The sequence below is a fragment of the Colletotrichum godetiae genome (genome assembly GCF_030913485.1).
Source record: "Colletotrichum godetiae strain CBS 193.32 chromosome Unknown BDP55scaffold_42, whole genome shotgun sequence".
NCBI lineage: Eukaryota > Fungi > Ascomycota > Sordariomycetes > Glomerellales > Glomerellaceae > Colletotrichum > Colletotrichum godetiae.
In genome coordinates this window covers 45,673-65,528 of record NW_026851290.1, presented here as the reverse complement: position 1 = coordinate 65,528, position 19,856 = coordinate 45,673, and the positions used below count along the sequence as shown (strand labels likewise).

Sequence of the window (19,856 nt, the reverse complement as noted above, 5' to 3'; positions counted from 1 at the left end):
GAACTTGGTTCTTGTGCAGAGAGCACCTTGTCTACTTGAGGTGTAAGGACACTCGCCACCATTACGGATAGATCAGTCAGGAATGCACGCTTGAGTAGACCACTTCGAGCCTCCCACATTGCGTGTGACTGTGACACATTGAATGCCATCCTCTTCTTCTAGCCATGGGACAGATCGACTGTCTTATCAATCAGTGATGCTGGCGCGAGATGATGCTCCCCAGGCCTGTGAAGGTTTACAGATGGAACGGAAGTTGTCAGAATGTTGGCCTATTGAAGCTCCGAGGGCATTTTGAGCTGAGGATTATATCGAATTAATTAACCCAGAATTAAAAAGACCAGAATTGTAATTCTGGATAAATCTACACATTTTCCACGGCAGGGCTGGGACTGTCATGGCTTCAGACCAGTAGTTGGTATTGCAGGGCATGGGATGGACATGAGGTGTCGTTGGAGGCGGAACACGGTCTTTCTTTCCCCCGCAACGAAGCTCGAGCTCGTTGTACCCATGTACCTACATCAGTGCCGAAAGCTCCAAAGCAAGCAGCCGGGAGGTGGTATTAACCTGAGCAAAAGTTGAAGATTGTGACCAGAGATCCGAACCTGCCAAATTTTCTGCCCAAACGGAACAGACAGAGAGGCACGGAGGTCGATTGCCAATCGCAAACTCGACAGCACCGCGGGCGCATCGCGCAAGTACGCATCGAATCCGAAGAGCCGAAACATCACTTAGAAAGCTTAGCTGTCGGCGGCGCCGGCGGAACGACCGCGAGTATGCGCGCCACACCCTCGCTGATGGCCAAGGGCATATTCTCCCGAACGATGGACGAGTTCAAGCGCCGCGCAAAAATTGGTAGGTTCTGCCGCTTCCAATTGCCCTTCTCCAGGATCTCATAGTTCAAGAAAGCTAATGTAGCAATGCGCAGCCACAAAGGCCGAAGGCATCTATGGCCCCTCGGGTCCCTACAACCTCCAAGACTTCCGCAAACCGGGCTCGACCGACGATTGCAAACTCATGTCCGACCAAGAGATTGGCGGCTTCTCACACAGCGCCCTCGACTGGGTCTCCTCATCCCCCTCTACGACGACAACATCACCACAAAGCACACCGACGACAAGTGCAGGCCACGCCCGCTTCCACGGCACAATATCAACAGAGCTCCCCAAAAACGACCCCAAAATCCAACGCACAGGTTTCGCGGCATGGCGGACGCCAGACCAGAAGCCCACGCTCTTCGGTAAGGCGGTCTGGGACATTGATCCCTACTCCTACCTCGCGATGCGCGTCAAGTCAGACGGCCGGAGCTACTTTATCAACCTACAGACGGACTCAGTGGTGCCGACGGATCTGCACCAGCACAGGCTTTTCGCGAAGCGGCCGGGGGAGTGGGAGACGGTGTTTGTCAAGTGGAACGAGTTCGTGCGGACGAACCACGGTTTCGTCATTGAGCCGCAGACGGAGATGCTGCGGTCCAAGGTTACGACGGTGGGCGTGGGGCTTACGGATAGGGTGCCGGGACCGTTTGAGCTTTGTATTGAGAGGATTTGGGCGACAAATGATGTTGATGAGGTTGATGGGGGTAGTGAGGGTGATATCTTGGCTGCCCAGGAGGCGAGAGAGGCGCGGGAGAGCGAGTTGAAGAATAAACAAGGGGAAAGCGTTCGCTGGAAGGAGACGTGAGGAGGGATGGTAGTCTTTGAACGGATATCAACTTTGAAAAGGGGAGCGGCATCGGTCTGGGCATAAGACTACAAGCTCCTGAATGGAACATGTTCGCCAGAGGGTACATTTTGGCTTGGGGAAGCATTTGGAATCAGCAACCAGCTCGGCCGAAGGTTGCTCGGTTCAACATCAAATATTGTAGCAATATCTGTAAGATGACATACAAACATAATGCATCATGTCAAAAACCAGGGGCAATGTTAGAAGGGGAAGCGATGATATCGTGCCACTTAGCACACAAGAACACCTACTTGGTGGATTGTCACTGTGTCCTTGTATAATACCATTCAGTTGGAACGGTTTCGCTACTTGTAAGATAATAAAGTGATTCGACCCGTACTACTGAACAGCGAGGGATGGCGTGGAGGTAGTCGCGAGAAACACGCACTTGTGCTGTCGAAGCATTGGTGACCAATCACATTTCTCGTTGGCATATGTGGAGACAACCAACATCACAGAAACCTCACTGACAACGTCGAGACTGACAAACAGGATATCTCTAGGCGTCGAGTCCCCGGACGTCGTTTTTCAATCCGAGAATCCATATCCATTTGGCTGATCATCTGGTTGCTTTTGGTGGCTAAGGGGCTCTCAGTTGACGCAGGCGCGACGCGCCGTAGTGCTTCACCTCACCTGTACTCAGCGCTGGTGACATGGTCTACCGCGACGCCCACGGGTTCACCTTTCATGTCATTCGATGAGCTTCCGAAAAGCCAAGTTCCCTGAATCTTTTGACAAGGCTGCACGTTATCCGGCATCATAACCAACGATGGCACGATACCTCACGCCTGCCAAGATTGGCCTCCTCGGCCTCATTGAGCTGTACACAGACGAACATGTCCCCGCCACGGCAATCATCCCCGTACTCTCCTTCATCACATCCCACCTCCTCGACCCGGACCCCCAGAGCTTCACAAACACCACTAGCAAAGACACACGCTGGAGGAAAGCCGAGAGCACCGTCAGCCTCGTCATCGGCATCAAGGATTTCGAAAAGCTGCTGAGCGCCCACTCCGTCGTCGTCGGCCTACCGGGTCGGAAGCTCTGGGACACATTCCTCGCCAAGCTATGGGGCATCAACTCCCTCGACCTCCTCCACGACTTCTTCGCGCGCCAGTCGCAGTGCCTAGCTAAGACGAAAGAGGAATTGCTGCGGGCGGCGGGCGGCGACGAGACCATCGCCGCGCAGCTGTTGCAGGAGCAGCAGCAGAAGCCCGGGATTACGCTGTCGAGGAACTCACCTCTGGGTCAGTTTGTGCGGCGATGCCAGCTTGAGTTCACGAGGCTGCTTTTCCACGACGCAACGCAGCTCTGGACGGATTTCGTGCAGTATCGGCAGCCTACAGCGGGGTACCTCCGGAAGAGAAACCCTTCCTTTGGCCGGCTTAGCTTCGACAATGTTCTCATGACGGGCGAACAGTCAGAGTGGGACTTGGAGGGTGTTGCGGCGCTCACGTCTGTTGTCTATGGCGATATGGTGAGGAACGGAACTCCTGCTGCTGTGCCGGTGAGCACAGACGACATTGAGCTCTTACTGGAGTTCCAAATCGAGCAAATGCAGAGTGAGTAGACCTCTCAAGATCTTCAGGATTCAAGGCTGACAGGAGAAGAATTCGGCAACCGAATACCATTGGAACTGAGGAACCAATTTCATGACCTTCTCGGCGACAGTTTTCTCGTGCCTAGCTTGAGGCATTATCTAAGGCAAGTCACTCCGATCAATGTAGATGAGTAGCCTTTTGACACTCTGTAGTTTCCTTGATGCCTGGAGATCAGGCGACTATCCTACAGCGTTCGACTTCCTCCATCAATATTTTGACTACACGATGCAGAACCGAGACAGACTATTCTATCAATACGCCTTGATGAACCTAGCAGTCTTGCAAGCAGACTTTGGGTGCTACAGAGAAGCCGTCGCAGCGATGCTCGAAACCGTATCGACGGCCCGCGAGAACCGCGACATGACTTGTCTAAACTTTGCACTTAGCTGGCTCTTCCACTTTGGCAGAGCCCACCCGGACCTTGTCAGGGATCTGGAGGCAGACAGTCTACTCGGCACGGCCAAGGAGAGTCTTTCCTACCTGCGAGTCAAGGCGAAGGAGACGGGCATGTGGACGCTGTGGGCGTCGGTGCTGCTCAGCGAGGCGAAGCTCGGCCTGGCAAACGGCGAGAGCGTGGCGACTTCGGTCGAACTTGTGGTCCGCAGCTCCCATCTCATCGTCGAGCGGAACATGAAGAACATGTTTGGCGCCCAGCTGTCCATCTTGATCGCGCTGTGGGATAGGCTGGGATTGTCGCAGCTCTCAGCCATGGACTGTGAGATTTTCCTTCGGTGTCACGCCAGGCACTCCATCTTTGACGACGAGCTCAAGGTCACATCGCGCTTGGCGTCGCAGCTCGCGGCGAAGGGCAAGTTCGACGAAGCGCTGCAGAAACTCGAGGCCCTCGATGAGAATGCCCTCCGGTCGTGGAAGCCCAGCCAATACTGGTACAAGTACCGCGGCATCATCAAGCTGAAGCGGGACCTGCACCATAACAATCTCGACGGCGCAGAACAGCTCCTGTCACAACTCTTGCAGTCCAAAAAAGACGACTTGGAACCGGACATGGCCTTCGTCGTTGACTTCCTCCACATCGACTGCCTCACGCGGAGAGGGGACCTACAGGCGGCCTTCAACAAAGTCGAAGACATGCTGGCGGCGATACGCGATGATAAGAGAGACGTTTCGCTCCGCGTAAGGCTCATGCTGATCAAGGTCCACCTATATGACAAATGCGGGCGTCCGCAGCGTGGCTTCACCATCGCTATGCGCGCGGCCAGCATGGCGTGGAGGGCGAGGCTGGTCTCCTGTCTGTGGCAGGCCATCGGCGCCATCGCGAATATTCTATCGTCGCTGGGCGAGTTCGAGGCCTCAGCACAGCTACTAACCGCCGTCCTGCCGCGGAGCCTCGAGTGCGATTCCGCGGCGCTGAGCGGGCAGCTGTACTCGTACCTTGCCGACGCCAACATGGGCATGGCGGGGACGATGGCGCCGCAATCGGCCAAGAGGCGGGAGTACCTGACCCGGGCTACGGGTGCTATACAAAAGGCGTTTGATCATTATTCGAGCATCGAGGATATCACGAGGCAGTGCGAGATGATGGCTAAGAAGGCGACTATCATGAAGGTTGCGGGGGATAAGGTGTTGGCGGCGGATTATGCGGCTGCGTATGTAGCTCTGCGCAAGGAGGCGGCGGCACTTGCGATATGACATGTTAGAGCCTCGGCATGTCTGGAGAGGGGAACAATGAGTGGCAGTTTCACGTAGCACAAGGCATGAATACCACCTCGGTGACACTCTCAGGTTTTTAGAAAGCCGCATCTCTCGATTGCTGTGACATAGGGAAAATGTACAGGATAGTCTACCCCCTCAGCAGGCGTGTCACACCCCGAGTCTATGGATCGCTCCCTCGTCGTCTCCTGAATCAGCGATATCACGTTCACACTCAACGGGCTTAATTTAAGCCTTGTCGGGGTTGTGGTAGTTGACGTTGTCGTTCCAGCTGTTTTGAGTGTTAGCCTCTCCCACGAATTCACCCCCTGGTTACCCCTCGCTCGAAATTGAGGAAACCCGGGAAAGCCATAATCAGAGAAACGTACAAGATGGTCTTGTCACCGTTGCCCCATTGGTAGTTCTTGGTGCGGATGTTCTGGTAAGAGTACTCGACGCGCTCCTCCAGAGGGGGCATGTGGCTCCAGTGGTCCCAGTGCTCGTTCCAGAGGACGTAGGCGTTGGCGGCGGCAAGGCCGAGGGCGGGGATGCAGCCGCTGTGAAAGGTAAAAGTCTTGTGTCAGCATTTACACTCTTGGTATGAGTTTCCCGTGCCTGCCCAGCAGTTCCCGGATCAAATCCCGCGGTCTTTTCCGGCCGCTCATGATACTCAACATAGCAGCATTGCCTGAGATGGCCGGGCAGATATCTCGCGGAACGACAGATTCGGTACTCGGGGAAGCATTCGACTGAGGGTTGTGGAGGGGTGGTATGCATACTAGATGGAGATCTTGCGCCAGAGGCCTACTCAATATATTAGCATATCATGTTTTTCCCCAATGTCTATGTACCCCGAACTCGCATCGCCGCTCGAGAGGTCAATTGAACCCAATTGGCTCGCCAGAACTCGAACATTGAAATAGACCGGACTCGGAGAAGGCAGAGAGACGAACCGGTGGTGCCCTCGGCGTGGTGCTTGGCAGCCTCGCGCTCCTTGATGAAAGCGTTCTCGGTGGTGCTGGCGAAGCGGCGCTGGACGGTGGAGCGGACGGCCGGGGCGCGGGCGGCGCGCGCGGCGGCGGAGAGAAGCTGACGCTGCATTTTTGTGTGTTTCGATGTGTATCGGTGGAGGGGAGGGGTTTCGATCGGCCGGGTGGGCGTTGGTGGTGGATTTCGAGGTTTTGTGAAGTCGGAGTCGGAGGATCAGGTCATTCTCTATCCAGAGCTCGGCTAGCGGGAACGTTCACGGCCTTGGAGTGCCTGGATTGTTAGGCGGCAAGATGGTCCTTTGGGGATGACTAAATGATGTCAGGTCATTTGCGGAGAAAGCAGGAAGGGAGGGCACGGGTTCGGTACGTACCTCGACCAACACCAGTCGCTCGTCTCAAGCACCGCAGGCTTACCTTCCCGACTTAGACTCAGGTACCTGACTTCTTCAGAATGAAGAATAAAAAAACAGTGCAAAATCTGTAGAAAATTCATTCACACCGGGACATACGTGATTGAGATAGAAGAATATGCTACGTTCATGAAATCGAAGCGACTTGCATGATGTCGTACTGGGTCACGTGCGTGGAGAATCACGGGACACCGCGCAGACCGTCGCGTTCATCACTTCAATGACGGCAGCTACGTCGCGTTGACCAGGGCTTGACAGTTTAATTGAGGCGTCCCAGCGTCGGTTCTCACGGATTCTAATTCCCAAGAAACTGCACTCGAAACTTGACATCCCGGTCGTCCACCTACGCAATTGGAGGCGAAGGAAGCACTTGAACCACTGGTTTTGATACAGCAACTCATCTCGGGCATGGGCATGAAAGCGACGTGATTCCGGCGTTTGTGATTTCGAGTCTTTTTCAATCGTGATACCAGGAGCAAGCGATTTATCAATCAGGATGGGGTTGCGTATCGTGACATGGAATGGTAAGTTGGTCTCTGGTACATGGACAGACGTTCTTGTTCACTGACAATCCCCGTCCCTTAGTCAACGGCATCAGGTATGTCATCTTCAAATGAGTATATCCAGGCACTTCAACTAACACTGCCGAGAAATCCATTCGGATATCAGCCATGGAGCACACAACGAACATTCCACGTTCGTTTATCCTCTTTACTCGCAGGTTTACACGTGTCTCTGACTAAAGCCCGCAGGCAATGTTCGAGACCCTCGAGGCGGACATCGTAGTCATGCAAGAGACGAAAATCCAACGCAAAGACCTCAAAGATGATATGGTACTAGTACCTGGCTGGGATGTCTTCTTCAGCCTCCCTAGGTACAAAAAAGGTAAGCTCACGGCGTCCATCGTCCCTCACCAGGATTCTCACTTCTCACTCTAGGATATTCCGGTGTCGCTATATATACCCGGAACGCAACCTGCTGCCCCATCCGCGCCGAAGAAGGAATCACAGGTGTCCTCCCTGCCCCAAACTCGTCTACCAGCTTTCGCGACCTGCCAGAAGACCAGCAAATCGGCGGCTACCCGCGCGCGAGCCAGCTCTCAAGCGAAGTAGACGAGGGGACGCTCGACTCGGAAGGCCGGTGCGTCGTCCTCGAATTCCCGGCCTTTGTCCTTATCGGCACCTACAGCCCTGCCACCCGCGACTCGTCTCGCGATGACTTCAGACTGGGCTACCTCGGCGCCCTCGACGCACGCGTGAGAAACCTTGTCGCGGCCGGGAAGCAGGTCATATTGACGGGCGACCTTAACGTCATTCGTGAGGAGATGGATACCTGTAACCTCAGGGAGACGCTCCGCAAGGAAGGCATGACGGTCGAAGAGTGGATGGAAGGGCCAAGCCGAAGGTTCATCAACCAGCTCGTCGTCGGTGGTCAGGTCACAGGCGAACGCGATGAAGGAAAGGAGACACCTGTCCTCCATGATTTGACGCGCTTCTTCCATCCCACCAGACAAAGCATGTTCACCTGCTGGGACACAAAGAGGAATACTCGCCCGGCGAACAACGGCAGCCGGATAGACTACATCCTGTGTTCGTCGGGCATCAAGGACTGGTTCACGGATTCCAACATTCAGGAGGGGCTGATGGGATCTGATCACTGTCCCGTGTACGCAGTCATGAATGACGTCGTCACAACAGACGGTAAGGAATCATCCGTCCTCGACCTGATGAACCCCAGCGGCGTGTTCCACGACGGCAAACGACTCAGGGAGTGGTCACAAAAGGATTTACTCCCTCTATCCGCAAAACTCATCCCCGAGTTCGACCGACGGCGCAACATCCGCGACATGTTCATGAAGAAGCCCGCCCCAAAGCCAGCTCCGAGCCCCGTATCGACTCCCCTCGAGTCACACAGTCTGCTCACCGAAGACGACAGCGACTACCCCGTGACGACTCAGGAGACGCAAGACCTAGACGCCTCGCAGGCGACAACGGCAACCGAAGACGCGCCCGCCACCTCCCAAGCACCCATGCATTCCAGTGCCGCAAAGTTGCCACCCCCCAAGCCGACAACCTCCTTCTCCTCCTCGTCACAAACCACCAACCCGCTCGTAAAACGACCAGCCGAATCGGCAGCATCCGCTAAACGAACCCCCAAGAAGTCGAAAACCAACGAATCCGACGGCAAGGCCCAGAGCACCCTCATGGGCTTCTTCAAGCCAAAGAACCCCTCACCACAAACCCAATCTTCACCCGCTGAAGCAGGCGCGTCGAGGACCAATCAACCACCATCACCGTTCACCAAGAACAAAGCCGCAGGTGTAAAAGGCGGTAGTGCAAATGGCCCAATCCGTGCCCTCTCGGGTTTGTCAGAAACGGCCGGCCCACTCCCCGCGGGCACGGCAGAGTCACCCGGCGGCGGCGGCGGCAAAGACACTTCGCCTCCTTCCTCATCCGCGAAGCCCTTCGAGACGACTTCAGAAAAGGTCTTTGACCCCATCGAGGTCAAGGAATCTTGGTCAAAGTTCAACCTGGGGAAGAGGGTCGTGCCAAAGTGCGAGCACGGGGAGCCCTGCATCAGCTTCCAGACCAAGAAGCCGGGCGTCAACTGCGGTAAGTGAACACCCAACCCAACCACACAACACACATCTTACCCCTTCTTACGCTCGTTTATGCGTCCACCGAGGACTCTGTCCTACCCTCCACTCCCCCTCCCGAAATGTCCCGACCTTGTTCCTTCTTCCATTCATCTCAGAAGCGAGGGCCTGCAGCTGATAATCCACACAGGCAGGTCATTTTTCATCTGCGCTCGTCCTCTGGGAAAGTCCGGAGAAAAGGAAAAGGGGACGGAGTGGAGATGCCCTACTTTTATCTGGAGCAGTGATTGGAAGAAAGGCCAGTCTCAGGGGGCGTAACTGCACATCCATCTCCAAGGGCGACATGGAGTCACATGGAATTCGGCGAACGGCATATGACGAGTTGTGCACGTTACTTTCAGTAAGAAAAGACAGCTAGCTACCTTGACCACGCAGAAGAAGATCAAAGCAATGAGATATGAATATTATGATTCAATTATTGTTCTACTAAATCTATCAAACAATCTATATCAATATTGCGGTGGCTCATCTTCGCATCGTGGCAGAATAGATATCCAATTCTAGGGCAACGACGACAAGAACCGCTCTATTCTTTCGGGTCTTGCTTCTTTTGGACCAGCTTACACCTTTGGGCGAAGCAAAGGCGCCGCCAACGCCCCCACCCGATGGTGCGCCTGGAATCTGCCCATCTTTCTGAGCATATCTGAGTAGAGGAGCTAAGATCTCTGCAGGCTCTGCGGTGCGGAGCTGCCCCAGGCCTTTTGCGAAGCCTTTGATGGTCTCCGCTAGCCCAAAGGGCGGCAGAAGATAAATCTTTTGCTACAGCTGACCAAGGTATGGACGAGTGCCAGGCACAGTGTGTTTGCCTAGTTCTTGCCAGAGCATGACATGTTGAAGCCTTCTAGCTTCTTGACGCAAGCTGGGAGGTAGCTTTGAGGGGAGAAGCGGCACATTCAGCCTACGGACGCAGAGGGGGGTGCTGCCTCGCAGCAACTTGCAGTCGCTCAGTGTATTGCACAGTCATCGAGACCTAGCATGATAGGAACCAATGCAGCGATGCTGTGGTAAACAATTTAGCCCTTCGATTCTTGAGCTCGATCTCAAGAACGAGTTGGCTAGGGCGATTAGGTTGAGGTGCTTCTCCGGTTACGACGACGCTTCTCGGAAGGCTTGCGTGGAGTGTACCGATAGTCAGGGTGCATCTTGTTGTGGCGCTCTTTGTAGGCTTTCGCGAGAGCCTTGTATCTTTCGCGGACTTCGTGAGACTCGTTGTTCCACGCTTTGCCTAGGATTCCGGCTTCTCGAAGGTCAGCGAGATAGTGTAGGGCTATTGATCTTGAGGCACTCACAAATATCATTGTTCTGAAGTTGAGGATTCATCTGCTTGATTTGGGCTTGGTAGTCGCTGCGGTAGAGGATGAAGGCATTGGGAGGTCGTGTGATCTTGACTCGTCGTTCAGGAGCGTTGACAAACTGGGTGGTCGCACCGGGTGCTTCTTCGAGGAGTTGCGGTGGTGGTCGAGGGACGACGACAGCAATACCGTTGACGGATACAATCATGTGTGGTCCGGCGATGAACCTCTCACAAGGCCCAAGGACCCATCTGTCGACGGTGGAATGCATGCCGTCCTTGACCCACATGACTGGTTGGCCCAACATGCGGCTGTGATAATTGTTAGAGATGCATGAAAGAGTAGTATAAAACGGACACGAAGTCGATATGGACGCTTACCCCATCTGCAATGCCATGAAAAGCCGACCCTCCTCGCCAAAAGCAAAGTAGTCTCTTGCGGAGACGGCAATGGTGGACTCAAATGTGTTGAGGCGAAGGTCTAAGATCTCTGTCACAATGTGAAGGATCTCGGGTTGTACTTGGGTGGGATCAATGTTGCGAGCAACGATGTTGCCAGGGTTGAATGTCAACGCCATGGTGAATGGAAATGGCGGTGTAAGGTGGAATGCCGTGTCAATAGGCTATTAGGGGTAATCTTGTGTCTCTTTGGGAGTTTGAGTAAGTAACAAATCAATTAAGGTTCTGATTAAGTGGTGACTGGTTTCTGGGCTGTGATGGAAGAATCTTGATTTGAAGCTGGCTGTGCCGATGGTCATAAATAAGAGATCAGATCAAGCGGGATGCGGATGACAACGGTGGGTATCCGGGAGTTATTGCGGGAGAGATTTGAGGGAGACAACATGGTCCGCGCCAGGATGGATCTGGAGTAGTCCATGGGAAGGAAAGAAGGCCTTACTTGGGAAAGAAAGCGCCACCTTCCCCTCAGGAAGCGAAGAAGTCATAGAATTGGCCGAGGACGTGGTTGGTTGTGGTGTGGAAGGCCCAGCATTCTTTTGTGGGACGATGTCTTGAGGAGGAGAAGGTGTAAGCTGCAGGGGGGGTGTACGTGGGTGTGTTGGTTGAGGTGTGTGGTGTGTGATGAATGCTTCCCATTCCAGGCCTGGCCAGACACCAGACACTACACTTGCCGGGTTTGTCTTTCCACGCAGGAGGGAGGGGTGGTGGTTCTGGAGGGTGTGAGAATACTTGGTTGAGTACTCGCCTTACCTTACCTGCTTATTTCTATTTGCTTTACTCACTTTCCTCACCAACGTGCATACCTACCTACCTTACCACATTACCACACTCATCCGTACATACTAGCCAACCTCGAATTGGAGTCGGGGGACCTCCACGATCGGACCCCGGTTTGGGACACGGCATCTCTCACACTGTACGCACTTGTGACCTTCGAGACGTCTCTTTCTCTTCAGTCACTACAGGTACCCAGGAGCCTCCCCCCCAAGGTACAAGATATTTTGGCTGGGTCACGGCCCGAAGATGCAGGTACCTCGACCTGGCTTGAGCAACAGAAGCCAGGCTTACCTTACCTCACCGCAAGCCCACGCAGCAAGCCTCCGACTGTCATCCACCCTACCATGTCAACGGCCGCCGACGGTCCCTTGGCGAGTCTTTGTGTTCTCCGTCCTCGGCACTGGCAGCTGCAGCCTCGCTTCGCTACCACTACCTTGGCTTACTTCACGGATGCCTGCGGCAGTGCCTGCGGCAGTCTCTATTCAAGGATATCCCCTCTTCCCGGATATGCTTGACCTGCTGCTGACTTACACCAAAAGGTCAAGAACCGCCGTTTTGCTCCCAGCCCGCGCTGGGCATCTTCCAGCCGTGCGCGAGCGCCATGACGCTGAAGCTGTCCCGGAACCGCATTCCAAGGGTCCAGAAAGCCTGGGGATTGTATCAATCGCGTCAATGCTGGGAGCACAAGGGGATATAGCAAGCAAGCCGAAGCATTTTATGATACGTTACTTGGGCGTACATGTTTGTACAGTTCAGATCGCCGACTCGGTGATCATTCTCTGAACATCGCGTCTATGGCTCAACTCGATCACTCGCTGTCACGCTGACGACTCCTTGTGTCCCTGTCGGCTGCGCGCTTAGCGGGCTGTGCATACGAGTTGAAAGCAACCAACGACGCACACAACGTTTTCTCTCGCGTATAATTCCCTTCGATGGCAGAAGCAACACCGACGGCCCGGTTGAGAATCAAGCAGAAAGACTATGTGCGGCGGCCAGTGCAAGGAACATGCTAGGCTGGCCTCGACGCAAAACGTTGCCCGCCAACTTGAAAATCCAGCATCCTGGATGAGAGTATGATATCGCCCGTGCTCGACGACAAGTACCTGCATCTCAATCAAATCGTAAGCCAACGTATCACAGCCCCAGACTCGTGCGAGCTGTCCAAACTGCCTTTACGAGGTTTTGACGACGAGATGGAACATTTGCTGGTGACGAGGCAACAGTTGACTTGTAGCCTCTTTTCGAGAATTTCCCGCCGCACCACATTGTGGAAGATCTGCTAGCTTAATAAGGCTTAGGCGACTAGGCGATCGAGCTGCAATTCCCTGGTCTCGTGTCTTCCTGCCACGCTTGTCTACCAAATACTCCAGCAGTGTTTGGGCCAATCTTTACCCAAAAGTCTCCTCCAGATGTTATCGCGAGCGCTGCATTCGGTAAAGGGGCATTTCTTTTAGCTTATACAATCTTGTGCTGTCTCTTCTTTCTTCTCTCATCACGCCCCCCAAAAAGCTATTTTGACCTCATCTTACCAAATCCCTATTATCTTTTGTCTTTTGTATTTTAGACTCCCCATCATCCCTACAAGCACTTACACCACACTTATCGCTTCACCCTCACCAAAACTCGTGTACCCGTCCTTTCAAGACACAATGTCTCACAATGAGGAACCATCGCCGCCGGAATCCCGCGTTGTTTTGAGAACCCAGGGGATGAACGAAGTCTTGCCGCGTCATGATCTCGACATGTTCACGTCTGCCGGAACTTACCCGCACGGGAGTTGGGAGCTTTCTGAGGTCGGTCAGCCTCACCAATTTCAGGCCGCCTACTGCGTGCGAGATGCTCAGGGGCAAAAGGTGCGAGCGCCAATGCCGCTGGTCAGCCTCTCTGCAGTCACGAATCAAGAAGAGATTTATCAGCACTGCACAGTCTATCACTATGATCCGGGTGAGTGATACGATCGTCAAAAAGACTTTTCAAATGCTGATCTTGAACAGCAGGTCAGAGCCGATGTAATACAGAGCTCCCCCAGGCAGCTCCCACTATTGGCCAGCATCGACATCATCCCAACAATGCTCTGCTGCAGGAGCAAAGCGATTTTCAACAGACGGCATTAGATGTCCAGGCGATGAATCAACAGCACATCAATTTTGACGTCCAAACCGATGGATTTTCTCGGGATGGTGTTGCACTCCTTTCTAGTCCGCCAGCGTATTCGTCAATAGCGGCACAGCGCACAAATCCCATGGGAAAAGACGGGGGAATGACACGGATGTCAACCCAGGGCTCAAACATTATCTGCTTTCCAGCGGAGAACGCCACTGATGAATATTCACGTCGGGAGGATTCGTTAGTTGCCAACGGATCTTTCAACAGCAATTCCTACCACGAGGCGTTTCAACATTCAGCGCCAGACCATGTCCATGACCTTGGGATATTCACACCGCAAGAACCCCTTGACACAGGTGTACAAGGAGAACAGTTCACCATGAACGACTCTTTCACAACTATGACGCTTTCGCCTCAGGCATTTTCACTCGATGATCAGGCATTCGACGAGCTTTTCCGCCAGAGGCACGATGCCAACTACGACTTTGACCAAGCCAACATGAGAGGCAGCCCAAACGGGGTGGTAGATGATGCGGTCACAACCAAAAAGGAAAGATGAAATTTCGCCTTGATTGTTTCTTTTCTCCTTATTTGTTCGGGTTTAGGCATGGGAGGCAAATTGAGGTTAGCAAAGGATGGAAGTTGGGGGCCATTTTCTGCAATGGGGCTACTATGATAGAGTCAAGGGTAGGACAGGCAAACGAGGAATTCTTCATTCTTCTGAAACATTAGGGGCCGACTCAAAGGAGCTGCTTGCTGGTCTTTAGCAATGGGTTGACCGCCTCTTCAGGCGCAAGAGGACTACAATCTGGCTATGGAAAGGCGGTGGGAAGCAAAAGGTAGGGAATAGGGTTTGGTGATGGCCTTACCGTTTCTTGCGTCATTGCCATCATTTCACGTGGCTGGATCACTTTAGGAAAGGCGTGTCGATTAGAAATCATGAAAGAAGCAATTTGGGGCAAAAGAATACAGAGTACATTACTTGCACACTTACCCTTTACGCGTTCGACCCTGTCAGATTATGCAGAGAGGTCGATGACCACGCACGCCAGTGAAGACAGCCGGAGCAAACCAGAGCCATGTGATGCTGGAAGAGGCACGGAACAGGCCTGGCAGAGAGAGCAAATAACAAAGGAACCTCGATGTTCCAACGGTGATTTCTGGAGTAGACAACTATGATTGGTTACCGAGAGATGCAAGAAGGAGCAAACGTTGATACCTTGGCTGCATGATTGGGGGGTTAGACGAGGGTCGTCGAGATTAGCAACCGGGCTAAACCCTATTGGTTCAGCCTCAGCCAGGATGTAGACATGGGTACCTTGTACAAGGACGCACAGATTGTCCCATCTGGGTAGGAAGGAACCTTGGACTTTGACGGGTTCCATGGCCCCCCCCCCCCCCCCCGTGTCTCCTCCTTCACAGGGAGCCACTCACGCAACTCTGTCACTGCCCACTGGTGCGTTCCACGGGCCCCGTTTCTTTCCCCAAATCTCAATCTGCTGTCTCACCCTTCAGATATGCGGGCGAGCTATCGCAAAACATCATCACATCCTCACGGATCAAAACGAAAGAAGTAGAAGACGAAGAAACCCCTAAGAACGCTAGGAGAATTACCACCCACACCTGCCACGGCTCTCGTATTACAACTCATATTCAGACTGATATGGTGGGCACATCACTTCCACTGTCAATGCAGGACAACCTGACCGCAAGAACAAAGCCACCAATGCCATAGCCGCCCCAGCAAACATCTCCCCGCATTGGTCGAGATCGACGCCTGGATCTGGTACTTTGATGGACCCAAGTTCCCTGCAACACCAATGATATCGAGACAGGGAGAAGACTGCGCTGCGCTCCAAGTGAGAGAGTGGGAGAGCGCGCGTTGGTAGACTGGGGGCCTTTTTTTTTTTTTTTTTTTTTTGGTTAAGCCACCACCTCGGACTCAAGATGTGCGGGCGGTCCGCTCAGTCTGTATCAACGCAGTGCTGTCGTTCATCCCTGCCTTCGCTTCATGCGACGCATGCTGGCTCAAGAAGGAAAAGTTGGGTGCGTCCTTGCTAGCCTCTTCCCTGCTTCCCCTTCTTTCCCTCTCTCTTCCAAGCTTTGTCTTCACCGACGAGAGCAACTTGCCCTGACTTGCGACATCCCGCAGTCTGCAGCCACAGCCCCGGCCACGGGAGGGGGGGGGGAGTCGGAGTCATTCACGGGTTTACCCTCCCCCAAATTGATCGTAGTGTATGCTGTTTATTTTTAATTCAATCGCGGCACAGCAAGCCACCTCATTCACCGACATCACCTGTCGAGTAGAATGATGCCGCAGACCGCAACTATCGGCTGATACTTCCAAGATATGCACACGGCTCTTTCCGTATCCTCCAACTCACACCTATGCTCCCAGTTTCGACACAGTGACCAACAAAGTGTACGCCTCGAGAGCAAGAAACTGTCACCGCCTCGAACAGACATGAAGACCCCAGGATCTGAGAGAATCGCCCACCCTGGCCGCCGCCATGACGACCACTGACACCATATGCGCGAGAGAAACGCCTGGGAAATATCCGTAGATAAGCAGGGAGGAAACAAGAACGGAGTCGCCTGAACCCCACCAGGCAACATCCGACGGCTTCCGCAAGACGTTTATGACCAACTAGCGGCACCTGGTTTCCGTCCGACGGATCACCCTCAGGGTCAGCGTTGACATTCCTACCGAAAGCCACATAGACGGCCCCCAACTGTCACGAACCCGGTACTTGACCCTATACTGCTTATCCTTGCCAAGACAGGCGGCCCCCCTGGAGCTGTGACAGTCATGCGCTGCGTGACTGGAGCGCCCTCGGACCCCACTACCAAACCGGGATCCTGTCGTAGCTACGGTCTGATGTTCTCCTCATTGCCCTGCCCTACTGGGAGTCCAACTTCACAGGCTGGATCGAGTTTCTGAGTGCCTCCAGCTACTCCCTCTACCTGGTTCGCGTCTTGGCTCGCAAGGGTTGCCGATACGAACGCGGTAGGTGGCAGTGGTCCTTGGCTGTTTACTATCAACCACTAAGAGGAAGGAAGCAAAGGACAGGAGAGCAGATCTGAAGCGCAAGCCTTGTTTGTTGCGGGAAAGAATCGACAAGATTAAATGCTGCACCGATTTCTAGCACTAAAGCAAGATGCTTGACACAGAGCAACGGTCGAGACAGGGAATATTTAAAATTCCAATCTGCTCTAGCCTGGTAGGGACAGGAAGACGGGGGACATAGTCGCCGATCACTTTATTGCAGGCCAGCAGTCAGTACCTCACGAGGAAGCGCATAGAGTTAACAGCTACAGGCAACAGATTGGCGCTAGGCGCACGTTCGACGAGGTGGCTGTATACAACCTTGTTGTTGTTAGCCGACATGGCGTACTGTGCCGCCCTCGAGATACGAACGAGACTACGTGACGTGGGAGATTCATCGTGCGCGAATACTGACATACGTGCTGAACAGGAGCCCTGTGGGAGACAAAGCGATTGGCGACATATACGGTCGCGCTTTGGAGACTCTTGGTCGAAGAATGGATCATTTACGTGTGGTCGCACAACTCTGTTCTATCACAAAGATCGTGAATTCGTGACAGGCTGCGATCCGAGCCTTCCAGCAGGCATATTCGACATGGCTGCTAGCAACCCCTGGACTGCCCCGCCTCAAGTCTTTTGGTCGCCGTTCATAAATCGAAGGATACTTCCTAATTGGATTGCTCGCAGGCTCACTTCATCACTTCCCCCTAGTTCTCTCCATCACCTGTGCTTCCTTGTTTGTGAGGGTGCCCCTCGTCCGGCTCGACTTCGGAACCGAACCTTCATCTCGTGGCCTCCGAGCAGGGCTCAGCGACCAGGATCAAAGGGAGCAAAGCAAGACGTCTCAGCCAGGGAGGAAATGCCTCGACTTTCATCAAACCGTGTCAATAACGCAAGGCAAACGGTTTCTTTGGGACTAACATGGCGTCTCATTTAACCTTGGCGTCTCGGCAAGATGGCACACAACCTTGAGCAGGATGAAGGCGCCAAAGCTTCCGCTAACTCAACAAAAGAAGCCATTCTTCACCAGGAACCCGGTAATCATCTACTCCTATCCGCCTTCAGCGGGCTTCCGCCAATGTGAAGGCTCTTTTCCCGAGTCTGCATCCTTGGCGATGAAGGGCGACTGATTTCGAACTGGGAGAGAGCACGTACCGCCATCAATCAAAGAAGCCCTATCGGCCCTCAAGAGGCCACGGTAGGGATGATGCTCGCCTTCCAGTCGCTCCTTTTGCGGGTAATTGTTATTGATCGTAACCATCATCTCTTATTGCAGGCAAAAAAAAAAAAAAAACCGAGCCAGAGCACCTTCAATTCGTTAGATAGGCGAGCTTTTGACGCTCATGCCTCTTTTCTTACTACCAAACTAGGTCATCCTAGTTGCCCTATTTTTCCGGACCCTGGGGTAATCTGGCGGACTAAGTCTAGGTGAACGTTTGATGAACGGAATAGGAAAATGCTCTGGGTTCTCGATCGTGCTCATAGCGTCGGGGCGGACAGCCTGGAACCAGTCTGTTCTCCGCCTGGGTCATCCAGAGAAATACATCGTAGAGGGGTCGAGAACGAGAGCATTACTGCTTACTGACTAGCGTCCGATGATATTGTAGCTACCTATCATCTTCATTCTTCTGGAATACACACGAGAGGGCGAGACTTAGGTGGGCATCTCCCGAGAGATGGGGGAGGGTCCCTCTCAAGCCAACGAAAGCCACGGGCCACGCTGATGAAGTTGAAGTTCTCGACTTCGGACGGACAGCGGAGACCCCGGGAACCCTCGGGAGGTGTGGACTGCAACTTCGAGGAGGGGCGCCCACGCCAGAATCTCGGGGAGCCGGGCCCCTCTCCGAAGCAGCGGGAGGCTTATTGCTGGCGCGGGAACTCTAGTGTCTGAGTCAACGCGGGATCTCGGAGGACTTGGATCTGAGTCAAGTGTCTGAGAGTGGAGGTTTGTGTATAGAGCCCAACGCTACCAACCTTACTTCCCGTCGTTGGGCTTATTGACTTGCTCGCCTACACAGCTTTCGGGTGGAAAAGAAACCCAAACCCCCAAGGCCAAGCCGCGAGCCGCGTGCCGAATCGACGCAAAACGTTAAGCTTGACCGCAGGAGGAGAGGAAAGTGAGACAGAACTGCCGTCAGGAGAATAAGAAGAAGGCTGGTCTAGACGAGAGGCGGCCGCGAGGGGAAAGGCGCGAGTAGGAGAACACTTGTTTCGTGCACTGCGTGGGTTCTTCACCACTAATTTCTACTACTGGAATAAATAGTGACATCTGGAACGTTGGCGATTGGATCGGAGCGGGAATGATCTAGGGAGGTGGGAGGGGGGGCACTAGGAGCTTGCCCAGACGGGTCGGACGGCTTTCACGGGTCTGTTGGATATACGCCCCCTTTTTCTTTTTCTTTTATTTCTTTTTGCGTGAAGTGTAGAACGTAGAACGCAAAACGTAAAACGAGGGGGGTATCCTGCGTATCCGACTGTTACGGTGATGCCGATGAAGCTGCTTCTTTTGATCTGCTCGCCTGAGTGTCAGTGTTTCGAAGAGCGCCTGAGAGGAGGATGAGGGGTGAAGATGGTGGACACAGAACATGCCGGACGTCGTTGAGAAATTGTAGCACAATTCCAAACCAGGAGTAATGAAGATTCGCTTAGAGGAATTGGGCTGTGATGGATTACCTCCAACACAAGTTTGATAACATGGAGAAATCTATCCAAGTCATCTTGGGGTACCATCTCCAACACTCCAAGTCAACTAGAGAGACATGGTTTACAGTCATATGTGAAGGAGACAACATGCTATCGTCATCCCCCATTCTCCCTAAATAATTCCAACCGGATCATCTTCCCAACGATCCCGCGAGAAATGATTCCAAAAACCCACAGTGCCAACCAAATTCTAGGAACCATTCCTCGAGCCTAGTCTGTGAAGCTCGGGAAGTGTTGACGAGGTGGGAGGTACTTCAACCGTCGTCTCGAGATACCTATCCATCTCTCTCACTCCCTCTCTCCAAGGTCCTTCTCACGGGCTGGCTTCAAGGGGGGGTAGATTTGGCGACGCCACAAGTTGGAAGTGTAAGCCCCCGTCACCAACGATGTTATTTCGTGTGTTAGCTCTGGCTTTCTGTTTGACCACGCCTCCGAGAACCGGATTG

General features: G+C 53.5%; 6 protein-coding genes across 6 annotated transcripts; 4 read left to right on the top strand and 2 right to left on the bottom strand.

Moving 5' to 3' along the window:
- Positions 1-548: 548 nt before the first annotated feature.
- Positions 549-1,987, top strand: BDP55DRAFT_674497 (complex I intermediate-associated protein 30). Its single transcript, XM_060575668.1, has 2 exons — positions 549-852; positions 926-1,987. Exons 1-2 carry the CDS (start codon positions 774-776, stop codon positions 1,678-1,680), a joined length of 834 nt encoding a protein of 277 aa, XP_060425920.1. The 5' UTR covers positions 549-773; the 3' UTR covers positions 1,681-1,987.
- A 504-nt stretch (positions 1,988-2,491) lies between these two features.
- BDP55DRAFT_559497 (anaphase-promoting complex protein) lies at positions 2,492-4,973 on the top strand (the record flags this gene model as incomplete). Its single annotated transcript, XM_060569904.1, is given in 3 exon segments — positions 2,492-3,284; positions 3,333-3,430; positions 3,450-4,973. The coding sequence occupies 3 exon segments, from the start codon at positions 2,492-2,494 to the stop codon at positions 4,971-4,973; spliced, it is 2,415 nt and encodes an 804-aa protein (XP_060425919.1).
- A 124-nt stretch (positions 4,974-5,097) lies between these two features.
- On the bottom strand, positions 5,098-6,369 carry BDP55DRAFT_279882 (cytochrome c oxidase subunit VIa). The gene is made up of 5 exons (XM_060566469.1): positions 6,334-6,369; positions 5,927-6,271; positions 5,753-5,777; positions 5,363-5,530; positions 5,098-5,265 (listed from the first exon to the last, which is right to left on the bottom strand). Exons 2-5 carry the CDS (start codon positions 6,072-6,074, stop codon positions 5,223-5,225), a joined length of 384 nt encoding a protein of 127 aa, XP_060425918.1. The 5' UTR covers positions 6,075-6,271; positions 6,334-6,369; the 3' UTR covers positions 5,098-5,222.
- Positions 6,370-6,587: 218 nt separating this feature from the next.
- On the top strand, positions 6,588-9,465 carry BDP55DRAFT_674489 (DNA lyase). Its single transcript, XM_060575667.1, has 6 exons — positions 6,588-6,896; positions 6,958-6,970; positions 7,023-7,068; positions 7,125-7,257; positions 7,311-8,984; positions 9,159-9,465. Exons 1-6 carry the CDS (start codon positions 6,869-6,871, stop codon positions 9,284-9,286), a joined length of 2,022 nt encoding a protein of 673 aa, XP_060425917.1. The 5' UTR covers positions 6,588-6,868; the 3' UTR covers positions 9,287-9,465.
- Positions 9,466-10,116: 651 nt separating this feature from the next.
- On the bottom strand, positions 10,117-11,120 carry BDP55DRAFT_589023 (HMG box protein; the record flags this gene model as incomplete). Its single annotated transcript, XM_060570905.1, has 3 exons — positions 10,701-11,120; positions 10,318-10,631; positions 10,117-10,265 (listed from the first exon to the last, which is right to left on the bottom strand). Coding segments are annotated over exons 1-3 (660 nt in total), but the record flags the coding sequence as incomplete, so codon positions are not given.
- A 2,084-nt stretch (positions 11,121-13,204) lies between these two features.
- BDP55DRAFT_718477 (uncharacterized protein) lies at positions 13,205-14,220 on the top strand (the record flags this gene model as incomplete). The annotated part of the gene is made up of 2 exons (XM_060578411.1): positions 13,205-13,499; positions 13,553-14,220. 2 exons carry the CDS (start codon positions 13,205-13,207, stop codon positions 14,218-14,220), a joined length of 963 nt encoding a protein of 320 aa, XP_060425915.1.
- Positions 14,221-19,856: the final 5,636 nt, after the last annotated feature.